At 50.6% G+C, this 23,239-nt stretch overlaps 5 protein-coding genes across 5 annotated transcripts; all 5 read right to left on the reverse strand.

Annotated features, from left to right (window-relative positions):
• Positions 1–2,132: 2,132 nt before the first annotated feature.
• Positions 2,133–3,911, reverse strand: LOC130704706 (Golgi-associated RAB2 interactor protein 4-like). The gene is made up of 2 exons (XM_057527500.1): positions 2,715–3,911; positions 2,133–2,579 (listed from the first exon to the last, which is right to left on the reverse strand). The coding sequence occupies exons 1-2, from the start codon at positions 3,909–3,911 to the stop codon at positions 2,133–2,135; spliced, it is 1,644 nt and encodes a 547-aa protein (XP_057383483.1).
• A 2,305-nt stretch (positions 3,912–6,216) lies between these two features.
• On the reverse strand, positions 6,217–7,995 carry LOC130704720 (Golgi-associated RAB2 interactor protein 4-like). The gene is made up of 2 exons (XM_057527596.1): positions 6,799–7,995; positions 6,217–6,663 (listed from the first exon to the last, which is right to left on the reverse strand). Exons 1-2 carry the CDS (start codon positions 7,993–7,995, stop codon positions 6,217–6,219), a joined length of 1,644 nt encoding a protein of 547 aa, XP_057383579.1.
• A 3,358-nt stretch (positions 7,996–11,353) lies between these two features.
• On the reverse strand, positions 11,354–13,132 carry LOC130707246 (Golgi-associated RAB2 interactor protein 4-like). Its single transcript, XM_057540687.1, has one exon. It carries the CDS (start codon positions 13,130–13,132, stop codon positions 11,354–11,356), a length of 1,779 nt encoding a protein of 592 aa, XP_057396670.1.
• A 2,306-nt stretch (positions 13,133–15,438) lies between these two features.
• LOC130704722 (Golgi-associated RAB2 interactor protein 4-like) lies at positions 15,439–17,217 on the reverse strand. The gene is made up of 2 exons (XM_057527646.1): positions 16,095–17,217; positions 15,439–15,902 (listed from the first exon to the last, which is right to left on the reverse strand). The coding sequence occupies exons 1-2, from the start codon at positions 17,215–17,217 to the stop codon at positions 15,439–15,441; spliced, it is 1,587 nt and encodes a 528-aa protein (XP_057383629.1).
• Positions 17,218–19,523: 2,306 nt separating this feature from the next.
• Positions 19,524–21,302, reverse strand: LOC130704730 (Golgi-associated RAB2 interactor protein 4-like). The gene is made up of 2 exons (XM_057527715.1): positions 20,180–21,302; positions 19,524–19,987 (listed from the first exon to the last, which is right to left on the reverse strand). The coding sequence occupies exons 1-2, from the start codon at positions 21,300–21,302 to the stop codon at positions 19,524–19,526; spliced, it is 1,587 nt and encodes a 528-aa protein (XP_057383698.1).
• Positions 21,303–23,239: the final 1,937 nt, after the last annotated feature.

The raw sequence follows: 23,239 nt of genomic DNA on the forward strand, positions 1-23,239 counted from the left end.
TCTCCCAGAGGCAGGGGTGTGGGTAGGGGCACAGATGATCACAGCGGGGACGCTGTAGGGCGCCTGGACCCCAGGCTAAATCTCTTCAAGTTGTCGAGAGGTATGGTAGGCTCCCCCTCTGCCTCACCTCACTTCTGCTTCTGGATTTTTTATCTCCCCAAGAGGCCGTCAACTTCAGTCCTAGTGAGAGAAGTAACCACTTTCTCAGCCTAACCCCCTGGCACAGCCTATTTATCCTCTGATGCCCTTTGTGACCTATCACTGTCACACAGCCCTTTGCCTCATCGCCCAGCTGCCCCCTCAGGGCAGGGCCCCCATCCTCTCCCAAACACCCCATTGCCCCCGCGGAGGACAGGCCCATCCTGCCAGGGACTCAGGTGGGTACCAAAATAAAAATGTCTTCAACTGGGAAAATTTTGTGTGGGTCCTTTTTCTTTTCCTCCCCCAAATTCAGCTACTGGATGAAATCTATAGGAATGTAAGATGATGGGATAAACTTGAACCATTTAAGCTCATGGTTTAATTGTATCGAATAACGTAGAGTTGGCAGTTGCGACCCTTAGTCTGTCCTTTCATAAAATCCCAGTAAACGTTGACAATGGTGATTTTTAATAATAACATTAAAAATTGCTTCTCCTAGGCACCATGCTGCGTTCTTCACGTATGTTTGTAAGACTCCACTGAGTTTGGTACTGTTAACTACTGTTCCCAGTTTACAGGTGAAGAAATTGAGGTTGTATCTCCTGTTTAAATTCCCAGAGCTAATGGTAGCAGAGGCACTATTTGAATGTAGGTCTACCTGATTCTAAAGCCTTTGTTCTGAACCACTGCAGTACTTAGCCTCACAAAGAAAGCTTGGCCCAGCCAAATGTTTTCAAACTGGACTGATTTAACTACCTTTAAGAACACCTATTTGGTGCATTATTAAAAGTTGCATAATTAATTCTATGTGTGTATAACCAAAAACAAGTGTTCTTGTACTTTACCTTAAATAAATGTAATTTAAAGATGCCGAGCCTTTCTGACATCACTTTTGTGCATACATAAAAGTGAAAAAAAAAAAGTGAAAAAAAGAGAAAGGCATTGGCAATAACTTCATCACAACTGCCACGGCGATTGTAGGACCATCCTCATTTCAGAGTTAGTAAAATGTGAAAAATACAGCACCTGTGTACCTACCATCTTGCTTAAGAGACAAAACAATTCCCAGCAGCACTAACAGCCTTGTGTCAACCTCCTTGACCTAGCCTTTCCACCCTAGAGAAAACTGTCCTGAATTTTGTGTTTACTCTTCCCTCATTTTTAGCTACAGTTGTTTTTAAACATATACCCTATGCCATACATTGTTTGAGCTTGTTTCAGAATGGTTCCGTGAGTGGAATTGTATCCCATTCTTTTGATGTTTTTAAAAATCATGAGAAGTCGATCTATACTAATGTGTGTAGCTCACTTATCTTTCACTATTGAGTATTCCACTCTCTTCATATCCTGCTGTATTAATTCTGTTGCTGGACATTTGGGCTGTTTCCAGCATTCTGCTGTCAAGTTATTTTTGCTATAAACATTCTCATAGTTGTTTCTTAGAACATGTGTGTTTCTCCAGGGTATATACCTGGGAAGGGGACGGCTAAGTCTAGATGAGAGTGCTTGCTGTTCTGATTGCTAGCCAATACTGCTGCCCGTGTTTCTGTCCACTGAATAGCCCGAGGGGACAGGAGTCCTGCTCTTGCTTTGTTTACAGACCTTCAGGGGGAATAAGCGTTTATGAAAAGAATAGGGGGATAGTGAAGGAGAGCTTCCTAGGCCATAGTCTGACTTTCAGCCATGGCCCCGGGGGGCAAAGCCAGAAAGGAGTGGAGGCCAGGTGGAGCACTGCTGTTGGCGCTGAGCATGTGTGTGAGGTGGGGCTGCCCTTGACTGGACACTGGGTCTCAGACTGTGGCACAGCTGACATCACAGAATCCACTGTGAGGCTACGGCTGGGCTTCAGGACCTAGAAATTCAGAGAGAACACTGCATGCATTCTCAGATTGTATGGTTCTTTATTTAAATTGCAGTAAGGAAGCTGAAATGGGCTCTCCAGGGGTATTTCGCTGAGCCCTGGTCCCCTTTGCAGCTTCCAGCTCTAGGTCCTATTGATGGGCTTCAATGGTCACTGGCTCCATGGCCTCAGATGTCACACCACCAGTGATTTCCAGCCCCTGGCCACTCTCTGCTGTCTCTATGATGGCCTCCATTCGGGTCCCTTCCACTGCCTTCGCCAGGATGTTCACACCTTTATCGCGTGATGAGCCCGCTGTCTTTCTAGTAAGACTGGCTCTGATATTCCTGAAGAAGGAGCTGATCCTGCTGAATCTCTTGGTGGCGGAAGCTGAACTCGCTGTAGATAAGCTCCTGCCCGGTTTGTGCGAGGTCCTGGGCTCGTTGGTGATGGGAGCACGGCTGACGCCTTTGTGACCAGTGCCCTGCTCGCTGCCCCCCGGGCTGCCGTGGCCTTTCTCCTTCTGGTCGTCTCTAGTGGCTCTACGGCCGCCTGAGCACCGGCCAGCTGCTTTTTGGATTACCTTGTTCCCCGCTGCCTTGTGGTGGCTTTCCACTGAACCGCAGAGCGAGGGGCTCCTAAGAGCTCTCTCCTCTTCCCACTGCTCCCTGCTCTCCCTTCTTCCCTTGCGGGCCTGGGACACCCTCTGTGAGCTGCCATCCTGTTCACTCACTTGGCCTTCCTGTGGCAAGGTTGAGATGAGGGACCCCTCGTCCTCCTTGTTGGCTCTTGCTCTGACAGTCTCACTGGTAGGTTCTGCTCCGACCGCAGTCCTGCCGGCCTCTGGGGAGAGGCTGGTGGACGTGCTGGAAGCATACTGTGAATTGTCCGCAGCACCTGCCAGGGCCGTTTTCCTGCTCCTCAGGGATGTTCCGGCAGTGCCCCCAGTGGCTATATTGGTTTTGCTTCCTCCTGGACCGTCGCTGGCTGTGGCCGCCGTGGCGGTGCTCTGCTCTTCAGGGGCAGGAGACTTGATCACTGCCACGCTCAAAGCACCCGCTGCGGTGCCTCCTGCCACCCATGCTGTCTCCACCTTTGTCGTTGCCCCCGATGCTGACTCTTTGTCAAGCACCGTAGGCTTTGCTTTTGCAGTGGCCACATCGGGCACGGTAGCGGGCTTGTGGGAGTCCAGTTGGATCCCCTCCCCCCCAGCAAACGCTGCAGACGTGGCCCCGGCCACCTCAGAGCGCATGTGGAGGCTCCTGATGCTGACCTGGTCCTGATCCCACTCTCCTTGGAAATCCTCCCCTGCCGGGCTCCGCCCGTCCTCCTCCTCGAACACAGGCATGCCGATCATGTCCCCGGCTGGAATGGCATAGGTGCTGCTGTGACTGTCCACTGGTGGTCGCAGGAGGTAAATCAGCTTTTCCCAGTAGGCAAAGAGGTCTTCCTGCGCGTCCAGAGGGGGACACAGCTGCAGGTAGCAGGAGCGGCCAGTGGCAAACTTCACGCGCAGCTGTTGTTTCTCACGATTGTGAGCGGAGATCCTCACGAACTTCAAGGGAAGGAGCCTGGTGAGCTCTAAGGTCTTTGCAGCCTTGTGGCTCTTCCCCTTGGTGGCCTGGCTGCGCTCAGCGTGCTCTTCACAGCCGGTGGCCCATCGGGCCAGCAGCATGATGTCTGGGAGTGGGAGGACGGGGCTGCTGGATGCGATGCCCACGGTCACCATGCAGACACAGTTGTGCACGTCGATCACGTCTCCCCTCTTCGTGATCTGGATAAAGTCGCTCTCGAATATCGGTGCGTACCTGAATATGTCGTATTCGCCCTTGTGCAGTTGCTGCTGCAGCTTCCCCACGGTGGTGTTGAACAGGCCCACCCCGGTGCTGCTCTGGGCCGTGTGATACGGGAGCAGAGAGTCCCCAGTCATGGCTGTCTTTGATCACGACAGGCAGCGCGGTGAAGGCGGGCCCCTGGCTCTTCCCTCCCTCGGCTTCGTTGGCAGAAGAGCGAGCTGCGGTGCTCCTGCCTCCTGCGTCACACAAGCAGCCCTACGGCAGGTTTTCCAAGCCCACCCCACCGGCCCCCACCTTTGCCTCAGGGTCTCCCAGAGGCAGGGGTGTGGGTAGGGGCACAGATGATCACAGCGGGGACGCTGTAGGGCGCCTGGACCCCAGGCTAAATCTCTTCAAGTTGTCGAGAGGTATGGTAGGCTCCCCCTCTGCCTCACCTCACTTCTGCTTCTGGATTTTTTATCTCCCCAAGAGGCCGTCAACTTCAGTCCTAGTGAGAGAAGTAACCACTTTCTCAGCCTAACCCCCTGGCACAGCCTATTTATCCTCTGATGCCCTTTGTGACCTATCACTGTCACACAGCCCTTTGCCTCATCGCCCAGCTGCCCCCTCAGGGCAGGGCCCCCATCCTCTCCCAAACACCCCATTGCCCCCGCGGAGGACAGGCCCATCCTGCCAGGGACTCAGGTGGGTACCAAAATAAAAATGTCTTCAACTGGGAAAATTTTGTGTGGGTCCTTTTTCTTTTCCTCCCCCAAATTCAGCTACTGGATGAAATCTATAGGAATGTAAGATGATGGGATAAACTTGAACCATTTAAGCTCATGGTTTAATTGTATCGAATAACGTAGAGTTGGCAGTTGCGACCCTTAGTCTGTCCTTTCATAAAATCCCAGTAAACGTTGACAATGGTGATTTTTAATAATAACATTAAAAATTGCTTCTCCTAGGCACCATGCTGCGTTCTTCACGTATGTTTGTAAGACTCCACTGAGTTTGGTACTGTTAACTACTGTTCCCAGTTTACAGGTGAAGAAATTGAGGTTGTATCTCCTGTTTAAATTCCCAGAGCTAATGGTAGCAGAGGCACTATTTGAATGTAGGTCTACCTGATTCTAAAGCCTTTGTTCTGAACCACTGCAGTACTTAGCCTCACAAAGAAAGCTTGGCCCAGCCAAATGTTTTCAAACTGGACTGATTTAACTACCTTTAAGAACACCTATTTGGTGCATTATTAAAAGTTGCATAATTAATTCTATGTGTGTATAACCAAAAACAAGTGTTCTTGTACTTTACCTTAAATAAATGTAATTTAAAGATGCCGAGCCTTTCTGACATCACTTTTGTGCATACATAAAAGTGAAAAAAAAAAAGTGAAAAAAAGAGAAAGGCATTGGCAATAACTTCATCACAACTGCCACGGCGATTGTAGGACCATCCTCATTTCAGAGTTAGTAAAATGTGAAAAATACAGCACCTGTGTACCTACCATCTTGCTTAAGAGACAAAACAATTCCCAGCAGCACTAACAGCCTTGTGTCAACCTCCTTGACCTAGCCTTTCCACCCTAGAGAAAACTGTCCTGAATTTTGTGTTTACTCTTCCCTCATTTTTAGCTACAGTTGTTTTTAAACATATACCCTATGCCATACATTGTTTGAGCTTGTTTCAGAATGGTTCCGTGAGTGGAATTGTATCCCATTCTTTTGATGTTTTTAAAAATCATGAGAAGTCGATCTATACTAATGTGTGTAGCTCACTTATCTTTCACTATTGAGTATTCCACTCTCTTCATATCCTGCTGTATTAATTCTGTTGCTGGACATTTGGGCTGTTTCCAGCATTCTGCTGTCAAGTTATTTTTGCTATAAACATTCTCATAGTTGTTTCTTAGAACATGTGTGTTTCTCCAGGGTATATACCTGGGAAGGGGACGGCTAAGTCTAGATGAGAGTGCTTGCTGTTCTGATTGCTAGCCAATACTGCTGCCCGTGTTTCTGTCCACTGAATAGCCCGAGGGGACAGGAGTCCTGCTCTTGCTTTGTTTACAGACCTTCAGGGGGAATAAGCGTTTATGAAAAGAATAGGGGGATAGTGAAGGAGAGCTTCCTAGGCCATAGTCTGACTTTCAGCCATGGCCCCGGGGGGCAAAGCCAGAAAGGAGTGGAGGCCAGGTGGAGCACTGCTGTTGGCGCTGAGCATGTGTGTGAGGTGGGGCTGCCCTTGACTGGACACTGGGTCTCAGACTGTGGCACAGCTGACATCACAGAATCCACTGTGAGGCTACGGCTGGGCTTCAGGACCTAGAAATTCAGAGAGAACACTGCATGCATTCTCAGATTGTATGGTTCTTTATTTAAATTGCAGTAAGGAAGCTGAAATGGGCTCTCCAGGGGTATTTCGCTGAGCCCTGGTCCCCTTTGCAGCTTCCAGCTCTAGGTCCTATTGATGGGCTTCAATGGTCACTGGCTCCATGGCCTCAGATGTCACACCACCAGTGATTTCCAGCCCCTGGCCACTCTCTGCTGTCTCTATGATGGCCTCCATTCGGGTCCCTTCCACTGCCTTCGCCAGGATGTTCACACCTTTATCGCGTGATGAGCCCGCTGTCTTTCTAGTAAGACTGGCTCTGATATTCCTGAAGAAGGAGCTGATCCTGCTGAATCTCTTGGTGGCGGAAGCTGAACTCGCTGTAGATAAGCTCCTGCCCGGTTTGTGCGAGGTCCTGGGCTCGTTGGTGATGGGAGCACGGCTGACGCCTTTGTGACCAGTGCCCTGCTCGCTGCCCCCCGGGCTGCCGTGGCCTTTCTCCTTCTGGTCGTCTCTAGTGGCTCTACGGCCGCCTGAGCACCGGCCAGCTGCTTTTTGGATTACCTTGTTCCCCGCTGCCTTGTGGTGGCTTTCCACTGAACCGCAGAGCGAGGGGCTCCTAAGAGCTCTCTCCTCTTCCCACTGCTCCCTGCTCTCCCTTCTTCCCTTGCGGGCCTGGGACACCCTCTGTGAGCTGCCATCCTGTTCACTCACTTGGCCTTCCTGTGGCAAGGTTGAGATGAGGGACCCCTCGTCCTCCTTGTTGGCTCTTGCTCTGACAGTCTCACTGGTAGGTTCTGCTCCGACCGCAGTCCTGCCGGCCTCTGGGGAGAGGCTGGTGGACGTGCTGGAAGCATACTGTGAATTGTCCGCAGCACCTGCCAGGGCCGTTTTCCTGCTCCTCAGGGATGTTCCGGCAGTGCCCCCAGTGGCTATATTGGTTTTGCTTCCTCCTGGACCGTCGCTGGCTGTGGCCGCCGTGGCGGTGCTCTGCTCTTCAGGGGCAGGAGACTTGATCACTGCCACGCTCAAAGCACCCGCTGCGGTGCCTCCTGCCACCCATGCTGTCTCCACCTTTGTCGTTGCCCCCGATGCTGACTCTTTGTCAAGCACCGTAGGCTTTGCTTTTGCAGTGGCCACATCGGGCACGGTAGCGGGCTTGTGGGAGTCCAGTTGGATCCCCTCCCCCCCAGCAAACGCTGCAGACGTGGCCCCGGCCACCTCAGAGCGCATGTGGAGGCTCCTGATGCTGACCTGGTCCTGATCCCACTCTCCTTGGAAATCCTCCCCTGCCGGGCTCCGCCCGTCCTCCTCCTCGAACACAGGCATGCCGATCATGTCCCCGGCTGGAATGGCATAGGTGCTGCTGTGACTGTCCACTGGTGGTCGCAGGAGGTAAATCAGCTTTTCCCAGTAGGCAAAGAGGTCTTCCTGCGCGTCCAGAGGGGGACACAGCTGCAGGTAGCAGGAGCGGCCAGTGGCAAACTTCACGCGCAGCTGTTGTTTCTCACGATTGTGAGCGGAGATCCTCACGAACTTCAAGGGAAGGAGCCTGGTGAGCTCTAAGGTCTTTGCAGCCTTGTGGCTCTTCCCCTTGGTGGCCTGGCTGCGCTCAGCGTGCTCTTCACAGCCGGTGGCCCATCGGGCCAGCAGCATGATGTCTGGGAGTGGGAGGACGGGGCTGCTGGATGCGATGCCCACGGTCACCATGCAGACACAGTTGTGCACGTCGATCACGTCTCCCCTCTTCGTGATCTGGATAAAGTCGCTCTCGAATATCGGTGCGTACCTGAATATGTCGTATTCGCCCTTGTGCAGTTGCTGCTGCAGCTTCCCCACGGTGGTGTTGAACAGGCCCACCCCGGTGCTGCTCTGGGCCGTGTGATACGGGAGCAGAGAGTCCCCAGTCATGGCTGTCTTTGATCACGACAGGCAGCGCGGTGAAGGCGGGCCCCTGGCTCTTCCCTCCCTCGGCTTCGTTGGCAGAAGAGCGAGCTGCGGTGCTCCTGCCTCCTGCGTCACACAAGCAGCCCTACGGCAGGTTTTCCAAGCCCACCCCACCGGCCCCCACCTTTGCCTCAGGGTCTCCCAGAGGCAGGGGTGTGGGTAGGGGCACAGATGATCACAGCGGGGACGCTGTAGGGCGCCTGGACCCCAGGCTAAATCTCTTCAAGTTGTCGAGAGGTATGGTAGGCTCCCCCTCTGCCTCACCTCACTTCTGCTTCTGGATTTTTTATCTCCCCAAGAGGCCGTCAACTTCAGTCCTAGTGAGAGAAGTAACCACTTTCTCAGCCTAACCCCCTGGCACAGCCTATTTATCCTCTGATGCCCTTTGTGACCTATCACTGTCACACAGCCCTTTGCCTCATCGCCCAGCTGCCCCCTCAGGGCAGGGCCCCCATCCTCTCCCAAACACCCCATTGCCCCCGCGGAGGACAGGCCCATCCTGCCAGGGACTCAGGTGGGTACCAAAATAAAAATGTCTTCAACTGGGAAAATTTTGTGTGGGTCCTTTTTCTTTTCCTCCCCCAAATTCAGCTACTGGATGAAATCTATAGGAATGTAAGATGATGGGATAAACTTGAACCATTTAAGCTCATGGTTTAATTGTATCGAATAACGTAGAGTTGGCAGTTGCGACCCTTAGTCTGTCCTTTCATAAAATCCCAGTAAACGTTGACAATGGTGATTTTTAATAATAACATTAAAAATTGCTTCTCCTAGGCACCATGCTGCGTTCTTCACGTATGTTTGTAAGACTCCACTGAGTTTGGTACTGTTAACTACTGTTCCCAGTTTACAGGTGAAGAAATTGAGGTTGTATCTCCTGTTTAAATTCCCAGAGCTAATGGTAGCAGAGGCACTATTTGAATGTAGGTCTACCTGACTCTAAAGCCTTTGTTCTGAACCACTACAGTACTTAGCCTCACAAAGAAAGCTTGGCCCAGTGAGGTGGGGATGGTGGTGTGCTGAATTGGGCGATTGGGATTGACATGTATACACTGATGTGTATAAAACTGATGCCTAATAAGAACCTGCAGTATAAAAAAACAAACAAAACAACTAATACTAAACTTTCATTGGGTTATTTGTATGGAAACATGTTAATATAAATGTTTCAGACATTACATGAAATTTCTAAAAATCTTATATTTGTATTTGTATGGAAATATGTATGGAAATATGTTAATATAAATGTTTCAGGCATTACATGAAATTTCTAAAAATCTTGTATTTGTATGGAAATATGTTAATATAAATGTTTCAGACATTACAGGAAACTTCTAAAAATCTTATATGTTCTGGTATAATGTTATAAGCAATAATCCTAGTTATTACTTTAAAATGTATATCTCAGAAATAACTAATTTTCTTGTCAACTGCATTATTATGAACTTTCATCAAATCTTTAACCATGGTCATTTTTAAGTCTTTTGTCATTTACAGACAGTTCTGGGTGTACTCTGATGATTTTGCAAATATGTTCCTATAAAAGGGTTTTATCTTTAAGAAATTCATGGAAAAGACTCTGACAAGTACAGGTTTCTGGTAACTGACTGTACTGCTGAACTGAATGAATAAGCATTTTCAGAACTCTAATGAAAAACTGATGAACTCATAAAAGTGCTAACAAAAGATCAAGATGAAAAAAAAATATTAATTACATGGGACTGAGTGAACTGATGAGGATGAGTATAATTTTTGTGACTTTCTGTCTGAATTAAAAAAAAAAAATCCCACAAGGACTCAGAGGCAAAGAATATACAAATCAATTTTCACTGCAAAGTAAAGGAGCTGTTACAGTGGAGGATTACTGGACTGAATGTCAATATTATGACATAGTATGAGTGTGTTTCATGTTTGGTAATTGCAATCACTGTTGCTTTTGTTGTGGTCATCCATGTACAATGCTTGGTGTCAGTCTATTTATCTCTTGTAAAAATAAAATACAGTGTGTGTGTGTGGAAAAAAAAAAAAAAAAAAAAAAGCTTGGCCCAGCCAAATGTTTTCAAACTGGACTGATTTAACTACCTTTAAGAACACCTATTTGGTGCATTATTAAAAGTTGCATAATTAATTCTATGTGTGTATAACCAAAAACAAGTGTTCTTGTACTTTACCTTAAATAAATGTAATTTAAAGATGCCGAGCCTTTCTGACATCACTTTTGTGCATACATAAAAGTGAAAAAAAAAAAAAAGTGAAAAAAAGAGAAAGGCATTGGCAATAACTTCATCACAACTGCCACGGCGATTGTAGGACCATCCTCATTTCAGAGTTAGTAAAATGTGAAAAATACAGCACCTGTGTACCTACCATCTACTTAAGAGAGAAAACAATTCCCAGCAGCACTAACAGCCTTGTGTCAACCTCCTTGACCTAGCCTTTCCGCCCTAGAGAAAACTGTCCTGAATTTTGTGTTTACTCTTCCCTCATTTTTAGCTACAGTTGTTTTTAAACATATACCCTATGCAATACATTGTTTGAGCTTGTTTCAGAATGGTTCCGTGAGTGGAATTGTATCCCATTCTTTTGATGTTTTTAAAAATCATGAGAAGTCGATCTATACTAATGTGTGTAGCTCACTTATCTTTCACTATTGAGTATTCCACTCTCTTCATATCCTGCTGTATTAATTCTGTTGCAGGACATTTGGGCTGTTTCCAGCATTCTGCTGTCAAGTTATTTTTGCTATAAACATTCTCATAGTTGTTTCTTAGAACATGTGTGTTTCTCCAGGGTATATACCTGGGAAGGGGACGGCTAAGTCTAGATGAGAGTGCTTGCTGTTCTGATTGCTAGCCAATACTGCTGCCCGTGTTTCTGTCCACTGAATAGCCCGAGGGGACAGGAGTCCTGCTCTTGCTTTGTTTACAGACCTTCAGGGGGAATAAGCGTTTATGAAAAGAATAGGGGGATAGTGAAGGAGAGCTTCCTAGGCCATAGTCTGACTTTCAGCCATGGCCCCGGGGGGCAAAGCCAGAAAGGAGTGGAGGCCAGGTGGAGCACTGCTGTTGGCGCTGAGCATGTGTGTGAGGTGGGGCTGCCCTTGACTGGACACTGGGTCTCAGACTGTGGCACAGCTGACATCACAGAATCCACTGTGAGGCCACGGCTGGGCTTCAGGACCTAGAAATTCAGAGAGAACACTGCATGCATTCTCAGATTGTATGGTTCTTTATTTAAATTGCAGTAAGGAAGCTGAAATGGGCTCTCCAGGGGTATTTCGCTGAGCCCTGGTCCCCTTTGCAGCTTCCAGCTCTAGGTCCTATTGATGGGCTTCAATGGTCACTGGCTCCATGGCCTCAGATGTCACACCACCAGTGATTTCCAGCCCCTGGCCACTCTCTGCTGTCTCTATGATGGCCTCCATTCGGGTCCCTTCCACTGCCTTCGCCAGGATGTTCACACCTTTATCGCGTGATGAGCCCGCTGTCTTTCTAGTAAGACTGGCTCTGATATTCCTGAAGAAGGAGCTGATCCTGCTGAATCTCTTGGTGGCGGAAGCTGAACTCGCTGTAGATAAGCTCCTGCCCGGTTTGTGCGAGGTCCTGGGCTCGTTGGTGATGGGAGCACGGCTGACGCCTTTGTGACCAGTGCCCTGCTCGCTGCCCCCCGGGCTGCCGTGGCCTTTCTCCTTCTGGTCGTCTCTAGTGGCTCTACGGCCGCCTGAGCACCGGCCAGCTGCTTTTTGGATTACCTTGTTCCCCGCTGCCTTGTGGTGGCTTTCCACTGAACCGCAGAGCGAGGGGCTCCTAAGAGCTCTCTCCTCTTCCCACTGCTCCCTGCTCTCCCTTCTTCCCTTGCGGGCCTGGGACACCCTCTGTGAGCTGCCATCCTGTTCACTCACTTGGCCTTCCTGTGGCAAGGTTGAGATGAGGGACCCCTCGTCCTCCTTGTTGGCTCTTCCTCTGACAGTCTCACTGGTAGGTTCTGCTCCGACCGCAGTCCTGCCGGCCTCTGGGGAGAGGCTGGTGGACGTGCTGGAAGCATACTGTGAATTGTCCGCAGCACCTGCCAGGGCCGTTTTCCTGCTCCTCAGGGATGTTCCAGCAGTGCCCCCAGTGGCTATATTGGTTTTGCTTCCTCCTGGACCGTCGCTGGCTGTGGCCGCCGTGGCGGTGCTCTGCTCTTCAGGGGCAGGAGACCTGATCACTGCCACGCTCAAAGCACCCGCTGCGGTGCCTCCTGCCACCCATGCTGTCTCCACCTTTGTCGTTGCCCCCGATGCTGACTCTTTGTCAAGCACCGTAGGCTTTGCTTTTGCAGTGGCCACATCGGGCACGGTAGCGGGCTTGTGGGAGTCCAGTTGGATCCCCTCCCCCCCAGCAAACGCTGCAGACGTGGCCCCGGCCACCTCAGAGCGCATGTGGAGGCTCCTGATGCTGACCTGGTCCTGATCCCACTCTCCTTGGAAATCCTCCCCTGCCGGGCTCCGCCCGTCCTCCTCCTCGAACACAGGCATGCCGATCATGTCCCCGGCTGGAATGGCATAGGTGCTGCTGTGACTGTCCACTGGTGGTCGCAGGAGGTAAATCAGCTTTTCCCAGTAGGCAAAGAGGTCTTCCTGCGCGTCCAGAGGGGGACACAGCTGCAGGTAGCAGGAGCGGCCAGTGGCAAACTTCACGCGCAGCTGTTGTTTCTCACGATTGTGAGCGGAGATCCTCACGAACTTCAAGGGAAGGAGCCTGGTGAGCTCTAAGGTCTTTGCAGCCTTGTGGCTCTTCCCCTTGGTGGCCTGGCTGCGCTCAGCGTGCTCTTCACAGCCGGTGGCCCATCGGGCCAGCAGCATGATGTCTGGGAGTGGGAGGACGGGGCTGCTGGATGCGATGCCCACGGTCACCATGCAGACACAGTTGTGCACGTCGATCACGTCTCCCCTCTTCGTGATCTGGATAAAGTCGCTCTCGAATATCGGTGCGTACCTGAATATGTCGTATTCGCCCTTGTGCAGTTGCTGCTGCAGCTTCCCCACGGTGGTGTTGAACAGGCCCACCCCGGTGCTGCTCTGGGCCGTGTGATACGGGAGCAGAGAGTCCCCAGTCATGGCTGTCTTTGATCACGACAGGCAGCGCGGTGAAGGCGGGCCCCTGGCTCTTCCCTCCCTCGGCTTCGTTGGCAGAAGAGCGAGCTGCGGTGCTCCTGCCTCCTGCGTCACACAAGCAGCCCTACGGCAGGTTTTCCAAGCCCACCCCACCGGCCCCCACCTTTGCCTCAGGGTCTCCCAGAGGCAGGGGTGTGGGTAGGGGCACAGATGATCACAGCGGGGACGCTGTAGGGCGCCTGGACCCCAGGCTAAATCTCTTCAAGTTGTCGAGAGGTATGGTAGGCTCCCCCTCTGCCTCACCTCACTTCTGCTTCTGGATTTTTTATCTCCCCAAGAGGCCGTCAACTTCAGTCCTAGTGAGAGAAGTAACCACTTTCTCAGCCTAACCCCCTGGCACAGCCTATTTATCCTCTGATGCCCTTTGTGACCTATCACTGTCACACAGCCCTTTGCCTCATCGCCCAGCTGCCCCCTCAGGGCAGGGCCCCCATCCTCTCCCAAACACCCCATTGCCCCCGCGGAGGACAGGCCCATCCTGCCAGGGACTCAGGTGGGTACCAAAATAAAAATGTCTTCAACTGGGAAAATTTTGTGTGGGTCCTTTTTCTTTTCCTCCCCCAAATTCAGCTACTGGATGAAATCTATAGGAATGTAAGATGATGGGATAAACTTGAACCATTTAAGCTCATGGTTTAATTGTATCGAATAACGTAGAGTTGGCAGTTGCGACCCTTAGTCTGTCCTTTCATAAAATCCCAGTAAACGTTGACAATGGTGATTTTTAATAATAACATTAAAAATTGCTTCTCCTAGGCACCATGCTGCGTTCTTCACGTATGTTTGTAAGACTCCACTGAGTTTGGTACTGTTAACTACTGTTCCCAGTTTACAGGTGAAGAAATTGAGGTTGTATCTCCTGTTTAAATTCCCAGAGCTAATGGTAGCAGAGGCACTATTTGAATGTAGGTCTACCTGATTCTAAAGCCTTTGTTCTGAACCACTGCAGTACTTAGCCTCACAAAGAAAGCTTGGCCCAGCCAAATGTTTTCAAACTGGACTGATTTAACTACCTTTAAGAACACCTATTTGGTGCATTATTAAAAGTTGCGTAATTAATTCTATGTGTGTATAACCAAAAACAAGTGTTCTTGTACTTTACCTTAAATAAATGTAATTTAAAGATGCCGAGCCTTTCTGACATCACTTTTGTGCATACATAAAAGTGAAAAAAAAAAAAGTGAAAAAAAGAGAAAGGCATTGGCAATAACTTCATCACAACTGCCACGGCGATTGTAGGACCATCCTCATTTCAGAGTTAGTAAAATGTGAAAAATACAGCACCTGTGTACCTACCATCTTGCTTAAGAGACAAAACAATTCCCAGCAGCACTAACAGCCTTGTGTCAACCTCCTTGACCTAGCCTTTCCACCCTAGAGAAAACTGTCCTGAATTTTGTGTTTACTCTTCCCTCATTTTTAGCTACAGTTGTTTTTAAACATATACCCTATGCAATACATTGTTTGAGCTTGTTTCAGAATGGTTCCGTGAGTGGAATTGTATCCCATTCTTTTGATGTTTTTAAAAATCATGAGAAGTCGATCTATACTAATGTGTGTAGCTCACTTATCTTTCACTATTGAGTATTCCACTCTCTTCATATCCTGCTGTATTAATTCTGTTGCTGGACATTTGGGCTGTTTCCAGCATTCTGCTGTCAAGTTATTTTTGCTATAAACATTCTCATAGTTGTTTCTTAGAACATGTGTGTTTCTCCAGGGTATATACCTGGGAAGGGGACGGCTAAGTCTAGATGAGAGTGCTTGCTGTTCTGATTGCTAGCCAATACTGCTGCCCGTGTTTCTGTCCACTGAATAGCCCGAGGGGACAGGAGTCCTGCTCTTGCTTTGTTTACAGACCTTCAGGGGGAATAAGCGTTTATGAAAAGAATAGGGGGATAGTGAAGGAGAGCTTCCTAGGCCATAGTCTGACTTTCAGCCATGGCCCCGGGGGGCAAAGCCAGAAAGGAGTGGAGGCCAGGTGGAGCACTGCTGTTGGCGCTGAGCATGTGTGTGAGGTGGGGCTGCCCTTGACTGGACACTGGGTCTCAGACTGTGGCACAGCTGACATCACAGAATCCACTGTGAGGCTACGGCTGGGCTTCAGGACCTAGAAATTCAGAGAGAACACTGCATGCATTCTCAGATTGTATGGTTCTTTATTTAAATTGCAGTAAGGAAGCTGAAATGGGCTCTCCAGGGGTATTTCGCTGAGCCCTGGTCCCCTTTGCAGCTTCCAGCTCTAGGTCCTATTGATGGGCTTCAATGGTCACTGGCTCCATGGCCTCAGATGTCACACCACCAGTGATTTCCAGCCCCTGGCCACTCTCTGCTGTCTCTATGATGGCCTCCATTCGGGTCCCTTCCACTGCCTTCGCCAGGATGTTCACACCTTTATCGCGTGATGAGCCCGCTGTCTTTCTAGTAAGACTGGCTCTGATATTCCTGAAGAAGGAGCTGATCCTGCTGAATCTCTTGGTGGCGGAAGCTGAACTCGCTGTAGATAAGCTCCTGCCCGGTTTGTGCGAGGTCCTGGGCTCGTTGGTGATGGGAGCACGGCTGACGCCTTTGTGACCAGTGCCCTGCTCGCTGCCCCCCGGGCTGCCGTGGCCTTTCTCCTTCTGGTCGTCTCTAGTGGCTCTACGGCCGCCTGAGCACCGGCCAGCTGCTTTTTGGATTACCTTGTTCCCCGCTGCCTTGTGGTGGCTTTCCACTGAACCGCAGAGCGAGGGGCTCCTAAGAGCTCTCTCCTCTTCCCACTGCTCCCTGCTCTCCCTTCTTCCCTTGCGGGCCTGGGACACCCTCTGTGAGCTGCCATCCTGTTCACTCACTTGGCCTTCCTGTGGCAAGGTTGAGATGAGGGATCCCTCGTCCTCCTTGTTGGCTCTTCCTCTGACAGTCTCACTGGTAGGTTCTGCTCCGACCGCAGTCCTGCCGGCCTCTGGGGAGAGGCTGGTGGACGTGCTGGAAGCATACTGTGAATTGTCCGCAGCACCTGCCAGGGCCGTTTTCCTGCTCCTCAGGGCTGTTCCGGCAGTGCCCCCAGTGGCTATATTGGTTTTGCTTCCTCCTGGACCGTCGCTGGCTGTGGCCGCCGTGGCGGTGCTCTGCTCTTCAGGGGCAGGAGACTTGATCACTGCCACGCTCAAAGCACCCGCTGCGGTGCCTCCTGCCACCCATGCTGTCTCCACCTTTGTCGTTGCCCCCGATGCTGACTCTTTGTCAAGCACCGTAGGCTTTGCTTTTGCAGTGGCCACATCGGGCACGGTAGCGGGCTTGTGGGAGTCCAGTTGGATCCCCTCCCCCCCAGCAAACGCTGCAGACGTGGCCCCGGCCACCTCAGAGCGCATGTGGAGGCTCCTGATGCTGACCTGGTCCTGATCCCACTCTCCTTGGAAATCCTCCCCTGCCGGGCTCCGCCCGTCCTCCTCCTCGAACACAGGCATGCCGATCATGTCCCCGGCTGGAATGGCATAGGTGCTGCTGTGACTGTCCACTGGTGGTCGCAGGAGGTAAATCAGCTTTTCCCAGTAGGCAAAGAGGTCTTCCTGCGCGTCCAGAGGGGGACACAGCTGCAGGTAGCAGGAGCGGCCAGTGGCAAACTTCACGCGCAGCTGTTGTTTCTCACGATTGTGAGCGGAGATCCTCACGAACTTCAAGGGAAGGAGCCTGGTGAGCTCTAAGGTCTTTGCAGCCTTGTGGCTCTTCCCCTTGGTGGCCTGGCTGCGCTCAGCGTGCTCTTCACAGCCGGTGGCCCATCGGGCCAGCAGCATGATGTCTGGGAGTGGGAGGACGGGGCTGCTGGATGCGATGCCCACGGTCACCATGCAGACACAGTTGTGCACGTCGATCACGTCTCCCCTCTTCGTGATCTGGATAAAGTCGCTCTCGAATATCGGTGCGTACCTGAATATGTCGTATTCGCCCTTGTGCAGTTGCTGCTGCAGCTTCCCCACGGTGGTGTTGAACAGGCCCACCCCGGTGCTGCTCTGGGCCGTGTGATACGGGAGCAGAGAGTCCCCAGTCATGGCTGTCTTTGATCACGACAGGCAGCGCGGTGAAGGCGGGCCCCTGGCTCTTCCCTCCCTCGGCTTCGTTGGCAGAAGAGCGAGCTGCGGTGCTCCTGCCTCCTGCGTCACACAAGCAGCCCTACGGCAGGTTTTCCAAGCCCACCCCACCGGCCCCCACCTTTGCCTCAGGGTCTCCCAGAGGCAGGGGTGTGGGTAGGGGCACAGATGATCACAGCGGGGACGCTGTAGGGCGCCTGGACCCCAGGCTAAATCTCTTCAAGTTGTCGAGAGGTATGGTAGGCTCCCCCTCTGCCTCACCTCACTTCTGCTTCTGGATTTTTTATCTCCCCAAGAGGCCGTCAACTTCAGTCCTAGTGAGAGAAGTAACCACTTTCTCAGCCTAACCCCCTGGCACAGCCTATTTATCCTCTGATGCCCTTTGTGACCTATCACTGTCACACAGCCCTTTGCCTCATCGCCCAGCTGCCCCCTCAGGGCAGGGCCCCCATCCTCTCCCAAACACCCCATTGCCCCCGCGGAGGACAGGCCCATCCTGCCAGGGACTCAGGTGGGTACCAAAATAAAAATGTCTTCAACTGGGAAAATTTTGTGTGGGTCCTTTTTCTTTTCCTCCCCCAAATTCAGCTACTGGATGAAATCTATAGGAATGTAAGATGATGGGATAAACTTGAACCATTTAAGCTCATGGTTTAATTGTATCGAATAACGTAGAGTTGGCAGTTGCGACCCTTAGTCTGTCCTTTCATAAAATCCCAGTAAACGTTGACAGTGGTGATTTTTAATAATAACATTAAAAATTGCTTCTCCTAGGCACCATGCTGCGTTCTTCACGTATGTTTGTAAGACTCCACTGAGTTTGGTACTGTTAACTACTGTTCCCAGTTTACAGGTGAAGAAATTGAGGTTGTATCTCCTGTTTAAATTCCCAGAGCTAATGGTAGCAGAGGCACTATTTGAATGTAGGTCTACCTGATTCTAAAGCCTTTGTTCTGAACCACTGCAGTACTTAGCCTCACAAAGAAAGCTTGGCCCAGCCAAATGTTTTCAAACTGGACTGATTTAACTACCTTTAAGAACACCTATTTGGTGCATTATTAAAAGTTGCATAATTAATTCTATGTGTGTATAACCAAAAACAAGTGTTCTTGTACTTTACCTTAAATAAATGTAATTTAAAGATGCCGAGCCTTTCTGACATCACTTTTGTGCATACATAAAAGTGAAAAAAAAAAAAGTGAAAAAAAGAGAAAGGCATTGGCAATAACTTCATCACAACTGCCACGGCGATTGTAGGACCATCCTCATTTCAGAGTTAGTAAAATGTGAAAAATACAGCACCTGTGTACCTACCATCTTGCTTAAGAGACAAAACAATTCCCAGCAGCACTAACAGCCTTGTGTCAACCTCCTTGACCTAGCCTTTCCACCCTAGAGAAAACTGTCCTGAATTTTGTGTTTACTCTTCCCTCATTTTTAGCTACAGTTGTTTTTAAACATATACCCTATGCAATACATTGTTTGAGCTTGTTTCAGAATGGTTCCGTGAGTGGAATTGTATCCCATTCTTTTGATGTTTTTAAAAATCATGAGAAGTCGATCTATACTAATGTGTGTAGCTCACTTATCTTTCACTATTGAGTATTCCACTCTCTTCATATCCTGCTGTATTAATTCTGTTGCTGGACATTTGGGCTGTTTCCAGCATTCTGCTGTCAAGTTATTTTTGCTATAAACATTCTCATAGTTGTTTCTTAGAACATGTGTGTTTCTCCAGGGTATATACCTGGGAAGGGGACGGCTAAGTCTAGATGAGAGTGCTTGCTGTTCTGATTGCTAGCCAATACTGCTGCCCGTGTTTCTGTCCACTGAATAGCCCGAGGGGACAGGAGTCCTGCTCTTGCTTTGTTTACAGACCTTCAGGGGGAATAAGCGTTTATGAAAAGAATAGGGGGATAGTGAAGGAGAGCTTCCTAGGCCATAGTCTGACTTTCAGCCATGGCCCCGGGGGGCAAAGCCAGAAAGGAGTGGAGGCCAGGTGGAGCACTGCTGTTGGCGCTGAGCATGTGTGTGAGGTGGGGCTGCCCTTGACTGGACACTGGGTCTCAGACTGTGGCACAGCTGACATCACAGAATCCACTGTGAGGCTACGGCTGGGCTTCAGGACCTAGAAATTCAGAGAGAACACTGCATGCATTCTCAGATTGTATGGTTCTTTATTTAAATTGCAGTAAGGAAGCTGAAATGGGCTCTCCAGGGGTATTTCGCTGAGCCCTGGTCCCCTTTGCAGCTTCCAGCTCTAGGTCCTATTGATGGGCTTCAATGGTCACTGGCTCCATGGCCTCAGATGTCACACCACCAGTGATTTCCAGCCCCTGGCCACTCTCTGCTGTCTCTATGATGGCCTCCATTCGGGTCCCTTCCACTGCCTTCGCCAGGATGTTCACACCTTTATCGCGTGATGAGCCCGCTGTCTTTCTAGTAAGACTGGCTCTGATATTCCTGAAGAAGGAGCTGATCCTGCTGAATCTCTTGGTGGCGGAAGCTGAACTCGCTGTAGATAAGCTCCTGCCCGGTTTGTGCGAGGTCCTGGGCTCGTTGGTGATGGGAGCACGGCTGACGCCTTTGTGACCAGTGCCCTGCTCGCTGCCCCCCGGGCTGCCGTGGCCTTTCTCCTTCTGGTCGTCTCTAGTGGCTCTACGGCCGCCTGAGCACCGGCCAGCTGCTTTTTGGATTACCTTGTTCCCCGCTGCCTTGTGGTGGCTTTCCACTGAACCGCAGAGCGAGGGGCTCCTAAGAGCTCTCTCCTCTTCCCACTGCTCCCTGCTCTCCCTTCTTCCCTTGCGGGCCTGGGACACCCTCTGTGAGCTGCCATCCTGTTCACTCACTTGGCCTTCCTGTGGCAAGGTTGAGATGAGGGATCCCTCGTCCTCCTTGTTGGCTCTTCCTCTGACAGTCTCACTGGTAGGTTCTGCTCCGACCGCAGTCCTGCCGGCCTCTGGGGAGAGGCTGGTGGACGTGCTGGAAGCATACTGTGAATTGTCCGCAGCACCTGCCAGGGCCGTTTTCCTGCTCCTCAGGGCTGTTCCGGCAGTGCCCCCAGTGGCTATATTGGTTTTGCTTCCTCCTGGACCGTCGCTGGCTGTGGCCGCCGTGGCGGTGCTCTGCTCTTCAGGGGCAGGAGACTTGATCACTGCCACGCTCAAAGCACCCGCTGCGGTGCCTCCTGCCACCCATGCTGTCTCCACCTTTGTCGTTGCCCCCGATGCTGACTCTTTGTCAAGCACCGTAGGCTTTGCTTTTGCAGTGGCCACATCGGGCACGGTAGCGGGCTTGTGGGAGTCCAGTTGGATCCCCTCCCCCCCAGCAAACGCTGCAGACGTGGCCCCGGCCACCTCAGAGCGCATGTGGAGGCTCCTGATGCTGACCTGGTCCTGATCCCACTCTCCTTGGAAATCCTCCCCTGCCGGGCTCCGCCCGTCCTCCTCCTCGAACACAGGCATGCCGATCATGTCCCCGGCTGGAATGGCATAGGTGCTGCTGTGACTGTCCACTGGTGGTCGCAGGAGGTAAATCAGCTTTTCCCAGTAGGCAAAGAGGTCTTCCTGCGCGTCCAGAGGGGGACACAGCTGCAGGTAGCAGGAGCGGCCAGTGGCAAACTTCACGCGCAGCTGTTGTTTCTCACGATTGTGAGCGGAGATCCTCACGAACTTCAAGGGAAGGAGCCTGGTGAGCTCTAAGGTCTTTGCAGCCTTGTGGCTCTTCCCCTTGGTGGCCTGGCTGCGCTCAGCGTGCTCTTCACAGCCGGTGGCCCATCGGGCCAGCAGCATGATGTCTGGGAGTGGGAGGACGGGGCTGCTGGATGCGATGCCCACGGTCACCATGCAGACACAGTTGTGCACGTCGATCACGTCTCCCCTCTTCGTGATCTGGATAAAGTCGCTCTCGAATATCGGTGCGTACCTGAATATGTCGTATTCGCCCTTGTGCAGTTGCTGCTGCAGCTTCCCCACGGTGGTGTTGAACAGGCCCACCCCGGTGCTGCTCTGGGCCGTGTGATACGGGAGCAGAGAGTCCCCAGTCATGGCTGTCTTTGATCACGACAGGCAGCGCGGTGAAGGCGGGCCCCTGGCTCTTCCCTCCCTCGGCTTCGTTGGCAGAAGAGCGAGCTGCGGTGCTCCTGCCTCCTGCGTCACACAAGCAGCCCTACGGCAGGTTTTCCAAGCCCACCCCACCGGCCCCCACCTTTGCCTCAGGGTCTCCCAGAGGCAGGGGTGTGGGTAGGGGCACAGATGATCACAGCGGGGACGCTGTAGGGCGCCTGGACCCCAGGCTAAATCTCTTCAAGTTGTCGAGAGGTATGGTAGGCTCCCCCTCTGCCTCACCTCACTTCTGCTTCTGGATTTTTTATCTCCCCAAGAGGCCGTCAACTTCAGTCCTAGTGAGAGAAGTAACCACTTTCTCAGCCTAACCCCCTGGCACAGCCTATTTATCCTCTGATGCCCTTTGTGACCTATCACTGTCACACAGCCCTTTGCCTCATCGCCCAGCTGCCCCCTCAGGGCAGGGCCCCCATCCTCTCCCAAACACCCCATTGCCCCCGCGGAGGACAGGCCCATCCTGCCAGGGACTCAGGTGGGTACCAAAATAAAAATGTCTTCAACTGGGAAAATTTTGTGTGGGTCCTTTTTCTTTTCCTCCCCCAAATTCAGCTACTGGATGAAATCTATAGGAATGTAAGATGATGGGATAAACTTGAACCATTTAAGCTCATGGTTTAATTGTATCGAATAACGTAGAGTTGGCAGTTGCGACCCTTAGTCTGTCCTTTCATAAAATCCCAGTAAACGTTGACAGTGGTGATTTTTAATAATAACATTAAAAATTGCTTCTCCTAGGCACCATGCTGCGTTCTTCACGTATGTTTGTAAGACTCCACTGAGTTTGGTACTGTTAACTACTGTTCCCAGTTTACAGGTGAAGAAATTGAGGTTGTATCTCCTGTTTAAATTCCCAGAGCTAATGGTAGCAGAGGCACTATTTGAATGTAGGTCTACCTGATTCTAAAGCCTTTGTTCTGAACCACTGCAGTACTTAGCCTCACAAAGAAAGCTTGGCCCAGCCAAATGTTTTCAAACTGGACTGATTTAACTACCTTTAAGAACACCTATTTGGTGCATTATTAAAAGTTGCATAATTAATTCTATGTGTGTATAACCAAAAACAAGTGTTCTTGTACTTTACCTTAAATAAATGTAATTTAAAGATGCCGAGCCTTTCTGACATCACTTTTGTGCATACATAAAAGTGAAAAAAAAAAAGTGAAAAAAAGAGAAAGGCATTGGCAATAACTTCATCACAACTGCCACGGCGATTGTAGGACCATCCTCATTTCAGAGTTAGTAAAATGTGAAAAATACAGCACCTGTGTACCTACCATCTTGCTTAAGAGACAAAACAATTCCCAGCAGCACTAACAGCCTTGTGTCAACCTCCTTGACCTAGCCTTTCCACCCTAGAGAAAACTGTCCTGAATTTTGTGTTTACTCTTCCCTCATTTTTAGCTACAGTTGTTTTTAAACATATACCCTATGCAATACATTGTTTGAGCTTGTTTCAGAATGGTTCCGTGAGTGGAATTGTATCCCATTCTTTTGATGTTTTTAAAAATCATGAGAAGTCGATCTATACTAATGTGTGTAGCTCACTTATCTTTCACTATTGAGTATTCCACTCTCTTCATATCCTGCTGTATTAATTCTGTTGCTGGACATTTGGGCTGTTTCCAGCATTCTGCTGTCAAGTTATTTTTGCTATAAACATTCTCATAGTTGTTTCTTAGAACATGTGTGTTTCTCCAGGGTATATACCTGGGAAGGGGACGGCTAAGTCTAGATGAGAGTGCTTGCTGTTCTGATTGCTAGCCAATACTGCTGCCCGTGTTTCTGTCCACTGAATAGCCCGAGGGGACAGGAGTCCTGCTCTTGCTTTGTTTACAGACCTTCAGGGGAATAAGCGTTTA

The sequence above is a fragment of the Balaenoptera acutorostrata genome, chromosome 1 (assembly GCF_949987535.1).
Source record: "Balaenoptera acutorostrata chromosome 1, mBalAcu1.1, whole genome shotgun sequence".
Classification (NCBI taxonomy): Eukaryota; Metazoa; Chordata; class Mammalia; order Artiodactyla; family Balaenopteridae; genus Balaenoptera; species Balaenoptera acutorostrata.

Bases quoted from the DNA above. Each gene is read 5' to 3' on its own strand.
- LOC130704706 (XM_057527500.1), bottom strand. From the start codon at position 3,911: ATGACTGGGGACTCTCTGCTCCCGTATCACACGGCCCAGAGCAGCACC. The intron at 2,580-2,714 runs GTGAGTGAACAG...AGCCACCACAAG, and splicing joins CCTTGCCACAGGAAGGCCAA to GCAGCGGGGAACAAGGTAAT.
- LOC130704720 (XM_057527596.1), bottom strand. From the start codon at position 7,995: ATGACTGGGGACTCTCTGCTCCCGTATCACACGGCCCAGAGCAGCACC. The intron at 6,664-6,798 runs GTGAGTGAACAG...AGCCACCACAAG, and splicing joins CCTTGCCACAGGAAGGCCAA to GCAGCGGGGAACAAGGTAAT.
- LOC130707246 (XM_057540687.1), bottom strand. From the start codon at position 13,132: ATGACTGGGGACTCTCTGCTCCCGTATCACACGGCCCAGAGCAGCACC.
- LOC130704722 (XM_057527646.1), bottom strand. From the start codon at position 17,217: ATGACTGGGGACTCTCTGCTCCCGTATCACACGGCCCAGAGCAGCACC. The intron at 15,903-16,094 runs GTGAGACTGTCA...TCTGCGGTTCAG, and splicing joins GGTCGGAGCAGAACCTACCA to TGGAAAGCCACCACAAGGCA.
- LOC130704730 (XM_057527715.1), bottom strand. From the start codon at position 21,302: ATGACTGGGGACTCTCTGCTCCCGTATCACACGGCCCAGAGCAGCACC. The intron at 19,988-20,179 runs GTGAGACTGTCA...TCTGCGGTTCAG, and splicing joins GGTCGGAGCAGAACCTACCA to TGGAAAGCCACCACAAGGCA.